Below are 14,050 nucleotides of genomic sequence, written 5' to 3' on the forward strand. Positions count from 1 at the left end.
GGGAAAGAGACAAGAGGACCACAATATAGTAAGGACCTTTTTTCCCTTTAAATTAATGTTTATTTCTTCCACAAAAGAGAAACAAGCACCGCCAATGGGATCTTCTCACTGCAGTCTATCCCCGGCTTCAACCAACCCAGATCTTGTACACGTGCATACCAGGCATTCAGGAAGGTCTCCACCAGAACCGGGCCTTCCCATGTGGCTCAGCCTTCAGAGTGTTGTGTTACTGCTCACGTCATCCGGCCCGTGAAACCCTATCTTTAAAAAAGAAAAAGGTTTTTAAACAAGAACAAGCCTGTGAGCTCTTTTAAATGCTTTTAAACTAAAAAGATACTCTCAACATTTTTTTTTGATCAGCTGTTTTACTGTTCTTAATGGAGTGTGAACATTTTACAACAAAGACATACTCACTGATCTTTATTTTAGATTCTTTTTTTTGGGGGGAGGGGGTGCTTTATCCAAACCCATCTGTCTTCTCTCACTTTGCTTCTGTAGTGCAGACCTCCCTCTTGGGAAGTTGGGTGGATTAGGCAGGAGTCATAAGCATTCCGAAACCAGTAGTGCCGACAGCTGTGTGCGTAGACAGGCATTTCATCCAAACCGTTTCTCTAAACTAGGACTTAGCTCTGAGTCAGTCAGACTCCTAAGATGTTGAGTAGGTTTGAAATAACTCCCTCTTAGAAGAAACTTAAAGACCTCTTTTTTGAGACCACTTAAAATTTTTTAAATGATTTTGGTGTTTTAGATGCTTATGGTATCACCAATCCTTTGTTTGATATTTTCTTTATTTGTTTTTCTTCTCTTTGTTATTATACTGTAGTTAAGGAAAAAAATAATTTTTGACTGTTTTTTAAAAATAGTTATTTATTTAATTTTATTTATTAGTATTATTATTGTTTAATTTGACCAGAGAGAAAAAGAAAGGGAAAGTGAGAAAGCAAGCCGTGGGGTCCAGGACTCAAACTGCTGTTGGCCGTGTGGGAGTCCAGCACCTTAGCCACCATGCCACCTGCCAGCTCCCTAAGAAAATTTTAAATAGAGCAATTGCTATAATTTCTGCCTATTTTATCACATTCTTGAATTCTTGATTTAGACTAAAACTCTTAATTCTAATAAAGATAGTGAAAACACATCTATCTATAAAATAGTAGATTTCTGTAAACAGATTGTAATATTTAGGAAAGTAATGGTCAGAGTTTAATAATTAAAATCAGATTTCTTCTACAAACCAGGGAATGTAATAATTATCCAGTGTCTAATCATATTTCACGCTTTTTAAAAATCTCATAGATATCACTTACTTTTGTTTTTTCTTCCATTCTGTCTGTGAAGCTTCTCTGCCTTGCTCTAAATCAGCAGTTTTCATGCAGCTGTTTCCTCATCAAGGTACTCTTTATTTTCATCATCTTTGCACGAGATACTGCTTAACCTGCACTCGCCCTGGGCACATGGCATGAGACTTCATTCACCAATTCCTGTAAGCTTAGTGTGGCATAGACACCTGAAGACTTTGTAAAGTCACCACTCAACAGGTTGGGTGCTTAGGAAGCTGCCAGGCCAGTGTGTGTCATGGCTCAGAGAAGAAACTGCTTCTGTCCTCCATGAGCATTGAAAATGCCATCCCAGCCACGGAGTAACACAGGCAGGGTAGCAAGAAGCTCAAAGGCGAGTTAACAGAGGAGGATGTGTAATTTGAGGAGGATTATTTTGGTTAAAAAAAGATATTTTCCCCAAAATTATAAAGTCAATCCCAGTGTTTCCTTAGAAATAAAGGCTAGCTGTCTGTTCTTTCACCTTTGTTTTATAAAAAGGAATATGGTTATTATTAGCTCTAAGGACTAAGAAGAAAATCTGTGCACATCTGTGTCTAATTTGTAAAAAGATTGCTTTTCTTTCTTTAAAAGAATTGCTTTTTTTCTTTTATTCTTCTGTAATTGTTATAAAGATTAGACCTAAGCAGAAAATAAGTGTTAGCAATTGGAGAAAGTCCTCTAAATTTATTTTTCTTTCTTACAGTTAATATTTTGTATACTAGGGGCCAGTAGATGGCATAGCAGTTACATCATTGGACTCCCACATGGCTGACTGTGGTTTGAATCCAGGACCCAGTGGCTTGAAAATCACGCCAGTCATGCGCATGCACGCGCGCACGCGTGTGTGTGTGTGTGTGTGTGTGTGTGCCTAAGATCCTGGGAAGACAATGGAGGAGAAGGGATTGGGCATGGCCATCCACCTTGGGGGGTGATTTCTCACTTTCCCTCTCACTGTCTCTGCCTCTTACGCTCCAGTGAGCACACGTGCCCAAAGGTAAAAACCTCTAAAATAAAAATTTGTGTATACTAGCCCAAAATGCAAACACTGAAAAATACATAGTTAATACATAGCATAAGGACAACTTATAATTACCTCTTCCTTCCTTCTTTTTTCCCCCAGTTGTCTGAGTACACGCGCTCTCCTGAGGGAGAGGGAGGAAGCACTCCCTGCCGTGATGTGGTCAGGCCACAATTTCTTCTCCTCCATTTCTCCATCCTGTTGGGATTTGAGGCACACACGTATGTGTCCAGCGCGTTTTTCAGGCTGCTGGTGCCAGTATTCAAACCAGTCAGTCATGCTGGATCTGGCCCCCTTAACTACTAAGCCATGGGGCCAGCCCCATATAGTTGCCTTTTTCCTAAGATTTATTTTCTATTTTTTTTATATACACATACACACACATACATATTTTCGTTTCTTCCACGAGAGAGAGAGGCATGCACCTCCAACAGACTCTTCCTGCCATGACCTACCTGCAGTTCAGCTGGCCTGGGTCACCGGCACGTGTACGCCCACCTGCATGCTTGGGTGAGGTCTCAGGATGCAAACCCAGTGCCTTTCTCACAGGGGTCCAGTTGTGTCACTGCTGAACATTACCTGGCCTTTACGTTTATTATTGTGTGTTTATTTACATCAGCTTCCGTCATTTTACAGATTGAGCACAAAATGCAAGTTCTATGCATTTGTCCTAAAACTCCTCCTTTCAGTGTATCATTTGCTCTTTTTTATTTCAGGTATTAGGAGTATCTTCATTTGTAGTAATTGTTTTACCTATATGTAAAAATTCTCTAGGTAGATTATCTTTCCTGAGTCTTTGAACAGCCCTTTGAATTAGGCAAGTCTGCTCTTACCCTTAGTTGCTAGATTAAGAACTAGAACCTGGGAACCAGCAGTTAGCGTAATGGCTATGTTGCTGGACTCCCACATAGTCAACCGCGGTTCGTGTCCTGGACCCGGTGGCTTAAAACTCACGCCGGGCGCGTGTGCGTGTGTGCCCAAGATCCCGAGAGGAGAATGGAGGAGAAGGGATTGCGGCGTGACCATCCCCCCCGGGGGGTGATTTCTCGCTTTCTGTCTCTCTGTCTCTCTCTGTCTGTCTGGCAAGCGCATGCACCCTATAGCAAAAATCTCTAAAAAAAAAACTAGAACCTAATAAGTGTTCTGATCCAACCAAGATTCAAACCTTGGTCTTCCAACAGGCTTGCCTTCCTGTAGCTGTAATAAGAGCTGTCTGATAGGTTTACCATGCATTGGATATGTGATCAATTAAGCAGTGCTGAGTCAGGGAACCTACTAGTGCTCCCGTGTAGGCTGTTGCAGATGGGAGTTATTAGGCTTTCCGTTTTACAACGTTTTTCACAAATTGTTCATCACTTTCCCCCTCAACTTCTCAAGAGTTAAAAGGGATTCAATTCTTTTATTACTTCATGAAAATACTAGGTTCTAGTTTGGGAAATTGTTGTGATTAAAGAAAAAAAATGAAGTGTTTTATTATTTGTCAGGCTGGAGCTGTGCCACTAGTTATCAAAATAAACCTTGATACCTGCCTTCAAGGAACTCATGCTCTAGTAGGGGGAGAGATGTACAATGAACGTCAAAAAGGTCATGGAAAAATGGAATTCTAGTACAAGTTAATTTCGGTGCAAATAATTTTGAGATCCTAGGAAGCCAAACGGTGGCCTAGTGGTAAAACTTGATGCTCTACAAGGTGACACACATGGGGAGGTTTGAGGTTTGAGTCTCGAGACCTTCCTAAGTATGGCAGGTACACGTGCACCTCTGACACAGGACTAGCTAAAGGGGGGGCTGGATCACAGTGCCAAGACATTATTGGGGTGTTGTGTCTCTCTTTCACTCATTGAAAAATAAGTAAGCTATTAAAAAATGGAAATCAGGGACTAGCACATGTCATAATGGTTGTCACTGGACTCTCATGTAGTCGACCACAGTTGGAGTCCCAGACCCAGTGGCTTAAAACTCATACCAAGCATGTTCGTGGGTGTGCCCAAAATCCCGAGAGGAGAATGGAGGAGAAGGGATTGCAGCACGGCCATCCACCTGGAAGGTGATTTCTCTCTTTCCATCTCTGGTGAGCACATGCACCTTTCAGCAAAAATCTCTATCTGAACAAACACTTGAAATCTATGGAGTGTTTTGTGATAACATTTTCCATATAAGGTAAACTAATCATTATTTTCCCCACTTACTCAATTCACTGAAATTTGACCAATAATACCTTTTATGTAGGATTTTAACTTTATCTGGAACCACCACAGTTCATTGAAGCAGTGCTATTAATCTACTGCTATAAAAAATTTCCAGCTACCTCTGCCCTGTGTGTCTGTAAACTGGCTGCATGTTTGACCACAGCGTATCCGTAAGGGAATTTAAACTAGGAAGTTAGAAGCACGGAGATTTTAGCTGTGTTTGCTGAGGATGGTAACCTCTGTGTTTCCGTCACCTCACTGACTTTTGTTTTTGTGCCCACTGAGGGCCACAGGGGAGAGCCAGTCTTTTAGGGGCATAGGAGAGCCCGGAACACAATACTTCAGAGGGGCTTGATGAACAGGAGTGGGCCACCAAGGCCTTCTCACTCACTCAAGACAGAGCGCAGAGCACAGCAGGGTTGAGTCCATCTCCTCTTGCCCATCATCTGAGAGTTTTTCCTATAAGATGTCAAGATGAAATCTTTCACCAGCTCCATGTAAGATTTCTGGATTTAATTTTAGAGGCTAAGAAGAAAGAATGCTGCCAAAATTCTCACAAGTGAGAATTATGCTCAGAAGCCTAAATGCCAGAACCACATACTGAATCGTTGTATTTCATGCTAACTTGGCTTTTTCAAGATGCCATATTTTGTTATAGTTCAGATATCTTGTTCTAAATAGAATTATTTAAATTTTTTTAATGACACTACTGGACTTTTATATCAGTTTCTCCTTTTATCCTTACAGTAAAACATCTTTGCTCTGAAGTGTGATTGAAGTCAGTCAGGCCACTTTCACCTGTGTGACTTGTAGAGTTGTATGACTAAGTAGAAAAAAACACACATACAAAAACAATCATTTATTTGAAACAAAAATCAAATTTGAGAATAGAAGTAGAACACCCACCTCTCAAATAGTGTTGAAGCGTTACAAGTGTCAGGCCTGACAAGTCTGCCATACTTTTTAGTTAGCATGCTCATTAGAAAAATTATTGGGAAGTTCTGAAAAATAGAAGAATAACATTGCCTGCAATTCTTCCACTCTTAAGAGAGAATCACTGCGTACTAATATTTGGCTGCAGCTCCTTCCAGTTTTTCCAGTTTCTTTTCTTTACATAGTTGACATCATAGTATGTGAACAACTTCGTAGGCCGCTTTTTTTTTTTTTTTTTACCCTTAACATTTAACAGGAGATAAATAAGGCTTTTAAATTTTTATTTTGAGGTTTGACAGTTATTTGCTTAACAAAACAGAAAGTGGAATATTCTTGGCATGTCTTTGAAGAAATCGTCACCCTAGTGACTCAGTCTACATGACTACATTTTATATAACTTCAGTTCTTAAGAATAGCACCAGATAGGCTCCTGTCCCCAGACAGCAGCGTTGCTCCCGTGCAGTGTAATTTGGCTGCATTCCAGTTTTTCCAGTTTCTTTTCTTTACATAGTTGACATCATAGTATGTGAACAACTTCGTAGGCCGCTTTTTTTTTTTTTTTTACCCTTAACATTTAACAGGAGATAAATAAGGCTTTTAAATTTTTATTTTGAGGTTTGACAGTTATTTGCTTAACAAAACAGAAAGTGGAATATTCTTGGCATGTCTTTGAAGAAATCGTCACCCTAGTGACTCAGTCTACATGACTACATTTTATATAACTTCAGTTCTTAAGAATAGCACCAGATAGGCTCCTGTCCCCAGACAGCAGCGTTGCTCCCGTGCAGTGTAATGGCAGTAACCCCCACCGCCCCCGGCAGTGAACTGCGGCCTGGCAGTAGTGAGACTGAACCAAAGGCAGACACGAGGAAGGGCCCCGGGCCTTTCTAGTGGTTGTCCATGCCTTGTGTCCTCTCGGACAGTCAGCTCCAATTTATTTTAAGCCCTTGTCCTTTTTATAATTTGCCAGGCAGACTGTGCATGTGCTGGCTGGTGGTGGGAGAGAAAGGGGGAGAAAAAAGCCTCCCCTAATGGGGCACGGTCACAACGCAATTCCTTCTCCATTTCTCCATCCTGGTGAGATCAGAAGCGTGCGTGCACATGCCCTCAGCATGTTTTCTTTGCCTTTTTTTTTTTTTTTTTTTTTTTGAAGGTGTTTTCTTCAGGGCTCCCGTACAACAGAGACAGAAAGCTAGAAATCACCCCCAAGAGTGATGGTCACGCCACAATCCCTTCTTCTCTCCTCTCAGGATTTTGGGCACACAAGTACACATGCCTGGCGTGATTTTCAATCCGCTAGGCCCAGGACTCAGATCGCAGTCGACCACGTGGGAGTCCAGCATCTTAACCAGTATGCCACCTGCTAGCCCCTCTCAGCATGCTTTTCAAACAGCTGGTCAGGATTTGAACTGCTGAGTTTTCCATGTGGGATTTAGCTCCCATAACTAGTAGGTCACAGGGCTAGCCCAACTCCTATCTTTTTAAGGTCATAATTTCTTCTGAATCTTATTTCATATTAAAGAAATAACCCCAGAGAGGCTAGCAGGTGGCATTGTGGTTAAGGCACTTGGCTTTCACATGGTAGACCATGGCTCAAGTCCTAAACCCGGTGGCTTGAAAATCACACCGGGGTGTGTGTGCGTGCCCACAATCCCTAGAGAAGAGACTGTAGCATGGCCATCTTCCTAGGGGATGATTTCTCACTTTCCCTCTCACTGTCTCTCTCTGTCTCTCTCTATAAGCACACACTATGGCCAGAAAACAAACAAACAAACAAAACAATAAGAGAGCCCTGGGTAAGGAACTACTGGACTTGAGCTTTTAGGCCACATGCAAATTTAAGGAAATGAAAGATCAGACACAGACAAGTTTGTGATCATTTCATATGGAGGAAGCCAAAATGGGAAAATTTTTTGGATCTTTATTACCAAATATATAATACCCTCCCCCCAACCCGGAGATTAAGAGTTGCATGCTTTTAGACTCTGAATTAGGGGGATTTAGCCATCACCTTTGAAAATGAAAGCATCCAGTTCAACCAATATATTTTTTTCTGTTTTTGGAGAGGTTTTTGCTATAGGGCGCGTGCATTCGTTCGCCAGATAGACAGAGACAGAGAGACAGAAAGTGAGAAATCATTCCACAGCGGGGGTGGCCACGCCACAATCCCTTCTCCTCCATTCTCCCCTCTGGATCTTGGGCACGCATGCACACGTGCCCGGCATGAGTTTAAGCCACCGGGTCCGGGACTTGAACCGCGGTCGACTACGTGGGAGTCCAGCGACATAGCCATTACGCTAACAGCTGGTCCCAACCAGTATTTTTTTTAATCAATTAGGTTTTATAGGAAAACAGAAATGAATTATAAATGAGCTTTCTCTTTCTAGGTGTTTTCACTCTAGAGGGAGTAAGATGTATTTATCAGTTGTGATAGTATAGGCAAATATTAACGAAGCAAGGAGGAAGAAAGTCGTTCTGGCAGGAAACGGAATTCAGCACGAAGGAATAAAGATGACAGAAACACGGGTCGGATTTTATCTTGTGGGCAACTGAGTCGGCCTGGCAGTTGAGAGAGCCTGCATAATTATGTATCAGCAAGACATGCAGGGCACGTCCAAGAGATTTTGATCAGCCTCCTTTCAAGTTTATTATTTCTTTTTTTAAATAGCTTTGAAGGAAGATGCAAATAAATATCCAGAAGAAAATAAAAACTGTCCGGAATTCTGTTACCTGGAGAAAAGTTCTGTGAACATTATGGTGTGGTTTTTTTCCATTAATCTTCCTATGCCTATGGTTGGATTAGAATAGAACAGATTTGCATCGCTGGTTACGCTCTGCCTGGCTCCTAGAGAGGTGTTGCTGACATTTTTAACATTGCACTCTTATGTCTAGCCGGTGCACATTTTCATAAACAAAACACTGACAAATGCTTGTATTCCTTTGATAAGTTCAAGACAGCAAACCTTCATTGAGCCTGTTGAAATCAGGCCATGTACTTGTAGTTGAATTGAATTCAAGGTAGAATCCAACTGAAGGATATGTTGCTTCTAGAGGGAGATCATCCCAAGTTCACGTCCTCTTCATGAGGCAGCAAATAGCTGGGTAGATCTGTGTTCACTTCTCTTAATATATGGATCCTTTTAGACTTAAAATGCTACCTTTTTTTTTTTTTTGCCCAAAAATGTACATTTTTCCAGTCTCAAATTTAATGATTATTTTAAAATTCAAATGATGTAAATAAGAGTAAAGTAAAACTTGACTAAAATTACAACCCTGTAAATATATTATGGCAGATGTTTTCCTAGCTTTTTCTTTTTCCCTTTGTAAGCTGGTATCCTATTCCAAAAAGCGTGGTTGTCTCTCTGTGTCAGCAAATATCAGTCAGTACTTATATCTGATATAAATTGCCTGATTCTGTCTAGCTGGTTGCTCTCCTGCAAGTAATTATGCTAGAGGTGGTATGGTCGTCTACGATGCTCTCTAGCTGGTTGCTCTCCTGCCAGTAATTATGCTAGAGGTGGTATGATCGTCTAATGGAGGGGGCAAGTTTTCTTGAAATATAACAGGAAGTACACAGATCATAAGTTTACAGCGTAGTGAACTTTTAAGAAGTAAACACATTTGAAAATCTGACAACCAAATCAAGACACAGAGTATTACCAGCACCCCAGGAAGTTACCTACAGGCTCCCCTGGAGTCAGGCCCTCTTACAGTCACCACTTCCCCAAGGGCCACCGCTGTGTTACTGTTTTTCATCATTACTAATTTATTAGGTAAATTATACCTTGTTTTTGTTTCTGGTTCCTTTTCTTAATTTACTACTTGGATTATTTATAAAATTCATTATAGATCTCACCTTTTATTATCTCCACAAGGGAAATAAATTGCATCCTTTTTTTTTTTTTTTTTTTAAGGTTTTTGCTATAGGGCATGTGTGTTTGCTGGAGAGAGACAGTGAGAGAGAGAAAGTGAGAAATCACTTCCCAAAGGAGATGGCCATGCTATAGTCCCTCCTCCTCCATTTTCTTCTCAGGATTTTGAACATGTATGCACCTGCACCCAGCATGATTTTCAAGCTACCAGGTGCAGAGTTTGAACCACGGTTGTCCATGTGGGAGTCCAGTGCCTTAACTACCACACCACCCACTAGCCCAAATGGCATCTGTTACAGAATGTGTAGTGGCTTGCCATAATTGAAAATAAGCCAAGATTCTACAGTATGGCCTTTTGGGTATATTACTTTCTCAAAAAATATTTGAGTTTCTTTGGGACAGGAACCGTGATTTTCTTTTTTTATTTTTAAGCATTAACTTTGAAATGGCAAATATTCTGGAAAGTACCTTGTGCAAGTGGAAAGTATATTGTTTATGAACGTGAGTATAGATATGTGGCAAGAAGCTGACCTCTGCTGGAAGCTTCTGGTATAATCGAGGAAGGAGTTGTAGCTAGTCCTCCCTGGTGGCTGCTAGCCTCTCCTTCAGTTCAAACCTGCCTGCCTCTAGCTTTTTCTTGCAACTTCCCTTTTCTTATTTTCTTACATTGTTTTTCTGCTGTGATTGCAAATTTTGCTTAACAACGTGTGAGGTTTTTCTGTGTGACAAGGCCTTTATAAACATTCTAGCATTAACCGTTAAGATGGAATGTGCAAAAGCAACTTGCCAGGTTGTATCTCATATGTAAGTAATGAGATTCAGTCCCTGGAGCTTAGCATCCAAAGGGAGAGAGTAACTGGCTGCTCTGTTTCTGTCCAGGAATCGACAAGGAGAACGTTGAACTCTCCCCCACCACTGGACACTGTAACAGTGGACGAACTCGCCATGGATCCGCAAGCCAAGTGCAGAAGCAAAGAAGCACTGGCAGTTTCAAACGTAATAGCATTAAGAAGATCGTGTGAAGCTTTCTTTCTTTCCTTTTTCAAACCAACTTAATGTGGGCTCTTCACTAGTGACCCTTCCCCAGCTTTGCTCCTCCCCACATGTGATGCTGCACTTCATTGTTTCTAATGACCCCGTCCAGTCTGCCATGTTGCCAGATGATCAACTCTTGGAAGCATTGCATAATTTTAATGCTGCTTTTTCTTTCATTTTTTTCCTCCTACTTTTGGCATGTATCTGGTATAAGGAAGTGTTCCAAACAGCTGCAAAAAAAAGTGGGAAGTCAGGAAACTTGAACCGAGAACATCCCAATTGTGAGAGAAGATGAGTTCTTGAAAGCCGCTACTACTGGCCAGCTGCGAAAGCCATTTGCACAGAGCTCTGCCTTCTATGTTTCCCCCTTCGTCGTCATACCAAGTAAAGTGTTCGTCTTATTTACACACTTCCCACGATAGAAGTTTTCAGGAGAAATAACCCAGTATGTTTAATCTGACTTTTAGCTGTGGACTTTTTTTTACGTTACAAAGCTGAAGGAACCATAGAAGTCAAGCCTCAGTGACTTCACACCATAAAGCCACAGGCAAGGTACTCTGGGGAGTGGGAGGACTTAAGTTCTGTAGTGGATTCTTAAGAAATACTAACACTTGAGTATTAGCAATAATTACAGGGAAATAGCGTGACCACGTATATCTTAACATCACTGAATTAAAGCTATGGGTTCTGAGGCCTTATCCAAACTCAGTCATCCAAACTAGTTTATTTTTTTCTCCAGTAAATTATCTTTACATCTTTAAATATGCCGAAGGTTAGTCTTTTGTTTTCGTTTTTGTTATTTTATAAGCCAAAACTATACTAAGTATAGTAATTATACTTTTTTCCCCTCCTCCTCTTCTTTCAAATAATTCAGAGCAGGGTAATCAGTGAACGAAGTGTGTTCCCAGAAGGTGATTTCTGTAGATGATTACATTCGCTCCATAGCAGAATGAAATGGTACGTGACTTCTAGAGTAGGTGATACTTTGATTTTGTTAAATAATTTTCCAAGAAACATAGAGTATGGTGTATATTATCATAAATTTCTTTGATAAAATGTATTTTAAATGTATTTCGATCTTCTCCCTCCCCTCCAAAAAAAATCAGGAATCTCTTTAGCAAAACATTTGGTTTCTATATGATAGAGTTACATCTAATCACTGTGAAAAGACTGGTCAGCCTGCATTAGTCTGATGATGGGGACCTTTGCGTTGCTGCTATCGGGAACGGTATGGATTACCATGGCGTTGGCATTTCCATCGTGGTGCAGGTCCAGTTTCGTTGTGGTACCTGCAGTATGCAAAATAATTTGACTTCAGTGAGCATATTCGTGTCTGGATATTCCAATTTAGAGCTAAACCATATTTATTACAAAAAGATACTATCCCTTTACTCCCAGGTTCCCTTTTATATATGTTAAGGTATAATGGCTTTGGGAGGGGAAAAAAGAAACCTAGGAAACAGGGGAGTTTCCTGTAGTGCTGTTTCATTAGTGGATTTCAGTAAATTAAATTCCACAGCTAACTCAATAAATAATGGTACATTTAAGTGTTCTGATTTTTAATAATATAACACATTTCACATTTACTCACACAGTAACAATGTAATATGTTAATGTAAATAAAATTGCTTTTGATATTCAGAAATAACAAGAATTTAATTTTTTTTAAAATTTGTTTACAGTCCTGGGAAAAGTTAAGAACCATTTGCCAAAATAAAAGGAGAAATAAAAAAAAGACTTTAGTATTAATAGTGATTTTAATGTGGAAAATATTGAAGACAGGTGCATTTAACTGAACTTTCATTTGTATCTATTGTAGAAGCTTCAGTAGAATCAAATGTTTATAATAACAGAGCAACTAAGACTGCAAAAAAGCTAAGATTAGAACCGAGTTTAGAAGTAGATCAGTAACGTATTGCCAAGGATGCCAGGCCGCTGCACGCTCTTGGCTCTCCCATAACCCGGTGCTTCTGGGGTAGGTGTCACAGCTGCTGGGCTCCTGGGACAGCAGGCAACTGTGAGCCTTGAATAGCTTTGGTTCCACGTTTTTCCTCTGTTGGTCTGGTACATATGACGGTGGGTGATGCGCTCTTTCACTTTTCCCATCGAAGCAGAGAAACTTCCAAAGGTCTACTGTCGAAAATGCTCATCTTTCTTACCATGAACAAGTTTACCAAAGTATAATATTTAAGATTCCCCTGTAGTGTAATGAAAGGAATTAATTCCCTTGAAGTACCTCATGAGATGATGAGCATTGTACAAATTAAAATTGAGCCTTCTTTGGATTATAAAAATAATTTTGACCAGTACATCCTGGAAATTTGAAAACTTACTAAGGCTTAAATTTAATGTTGTTTGAAAAATGACTTTCGAGGAAAATCTAACTTTCCAAGCGACCAAAACAAACATGAGACAAATCTCTCACCAGTGTTTCCCCTGAGAAACAAAACACTTTTTAAAGTCCTCACACCGTGATCTACAGAAGAAATCCTGAAGTTCACACCAAGTTACCCATTTTGCATAATTTGATGTAAGTTCTGTAAAGAACCTTACCAGTCATTTGCTTTGGGTTTGTAGATTGTTTCTTCCTAACTTTTTAAAGAGGAAAACAGCAACTCAGTCATGTTTTTGTCATGCATAATCCACCTGTTTTGCCAGTGCTCCCATCCTAGGGCCTGAACTTACTGTCATCCCTAAGACACAGTCAACTAGCTGTGGGGGAACGTGGCCTTTCCCCCATCACCACCTGTCCATTACTGAGCCAGGCCTGAGGACCCCACGGTGAGCACCCCAGGGACAGATGTCCTGGCAGGGGAGACAGTGCCAGCCAGCAACCCTCCTGGGTAGGTAGGTTGAAGGGATCTCCATTTCCTTTTGTTTTTGGGGGGGTTTGTTTCTACGTTTCCCCCCAGGCATAATGAGGCATGTCTTCTCCAATGTTATGCAATGGACTTATACAATGATTCACTCTTAGTGTCAGCCACACGATTTTTTTTAATGCAGTATATTCACCTGTAAATAGTTTGTGTAAAATTTGACAGAAAAGTATATTTACTACACTGTAAATACATGTGATGATATATTGTATTATTTTGCTTTTTTGTAAAGCAGTTAGTTGCTGTACATGGATAACACACACAACTTTGATTACTCTTGTGTTAGCATTGTTAACTTCTTCCTGCGACTGCATTACATCGCTTAAAGGAAATGCCGTGTATTGTAAACTTACCTTGGAGAGGATACCTTACTCTCCTTTCCATCCGGGCCTGAACTTTGGCAGTCCCCTCGTCAGCAGCCTTGTTAACGTCCTAAGCAATCGAACGCCAGCAGGAGAAATGCTGCCCAGCAGACACAAGGACCATCGTAGGGGAAGTCGTAGAAACCCGTCTCAGATCATTGTCTCCGCCATTCCCTCTGTGTATGTACTCCCCACCCCACCCCCCTTTTTTTTAAGTAAAATGTAAATTCAATCTGCTCTAAGATGTGAGGAGTTATTTAATTTCTTCGCGTGCATCAAGCTCTGTTCTCTCCTTCTCCGGCTCCTGCCTGATCATCTGGAACATTAAGGCCATTTCCTGTCTTTTTAAAATGGGGTCTCTTTCTCCCTCCCTTCACTCTCATGGGAAGGATCTTTCTATATTCAGAGTATTGCTAAACTAAAATAATTTTGGTGAGATGATTTTTTAG

The 14,050-nt window shown here is 40.6% G+C and overlaps 1 protein-coding gene across 1 annotated transcript in view; it reads left to right on the plus strand.

Annotated features, from left to right (window-relative positions):
• The window catches only part of NF1 (neurofibromin 1), a 64,188-nt gene extending 50,351 nt beyond the window's left edge, over positions 1 to 13,837 (plus strand). The window contains exon 24 of the mRNA XM_006154373.3: positions 10,208 to 13,837. Within this exon, the coding sequence (XP_006154435.1) occupies positions 10,208 to 10,350 (143 nt within the window). The 3' untranslated portion in view covers positions 10,351 to 13,837. The remainder of the gene's footprint in view (positions 1 to 10,207) is intronic.
• The last annotated feature ends 213 nt before the right edge of the window (positions 13,838 to 14,050 follow it).

Source organism: Tupaia chinensis, unplaced genomic scaffold (assembly GCF_000334495.1).
Source record: "Tupaia chinensis unplaced genomic scaffold, TupChi_1.0 Scaffold000407_1, whole genome shotgun sequence".
NCBI lineage: Eukaryota > Metazoa > Chordata > Mammalia > Scandentia > Tupaiidae > Tupaia > Tupaia belangeri.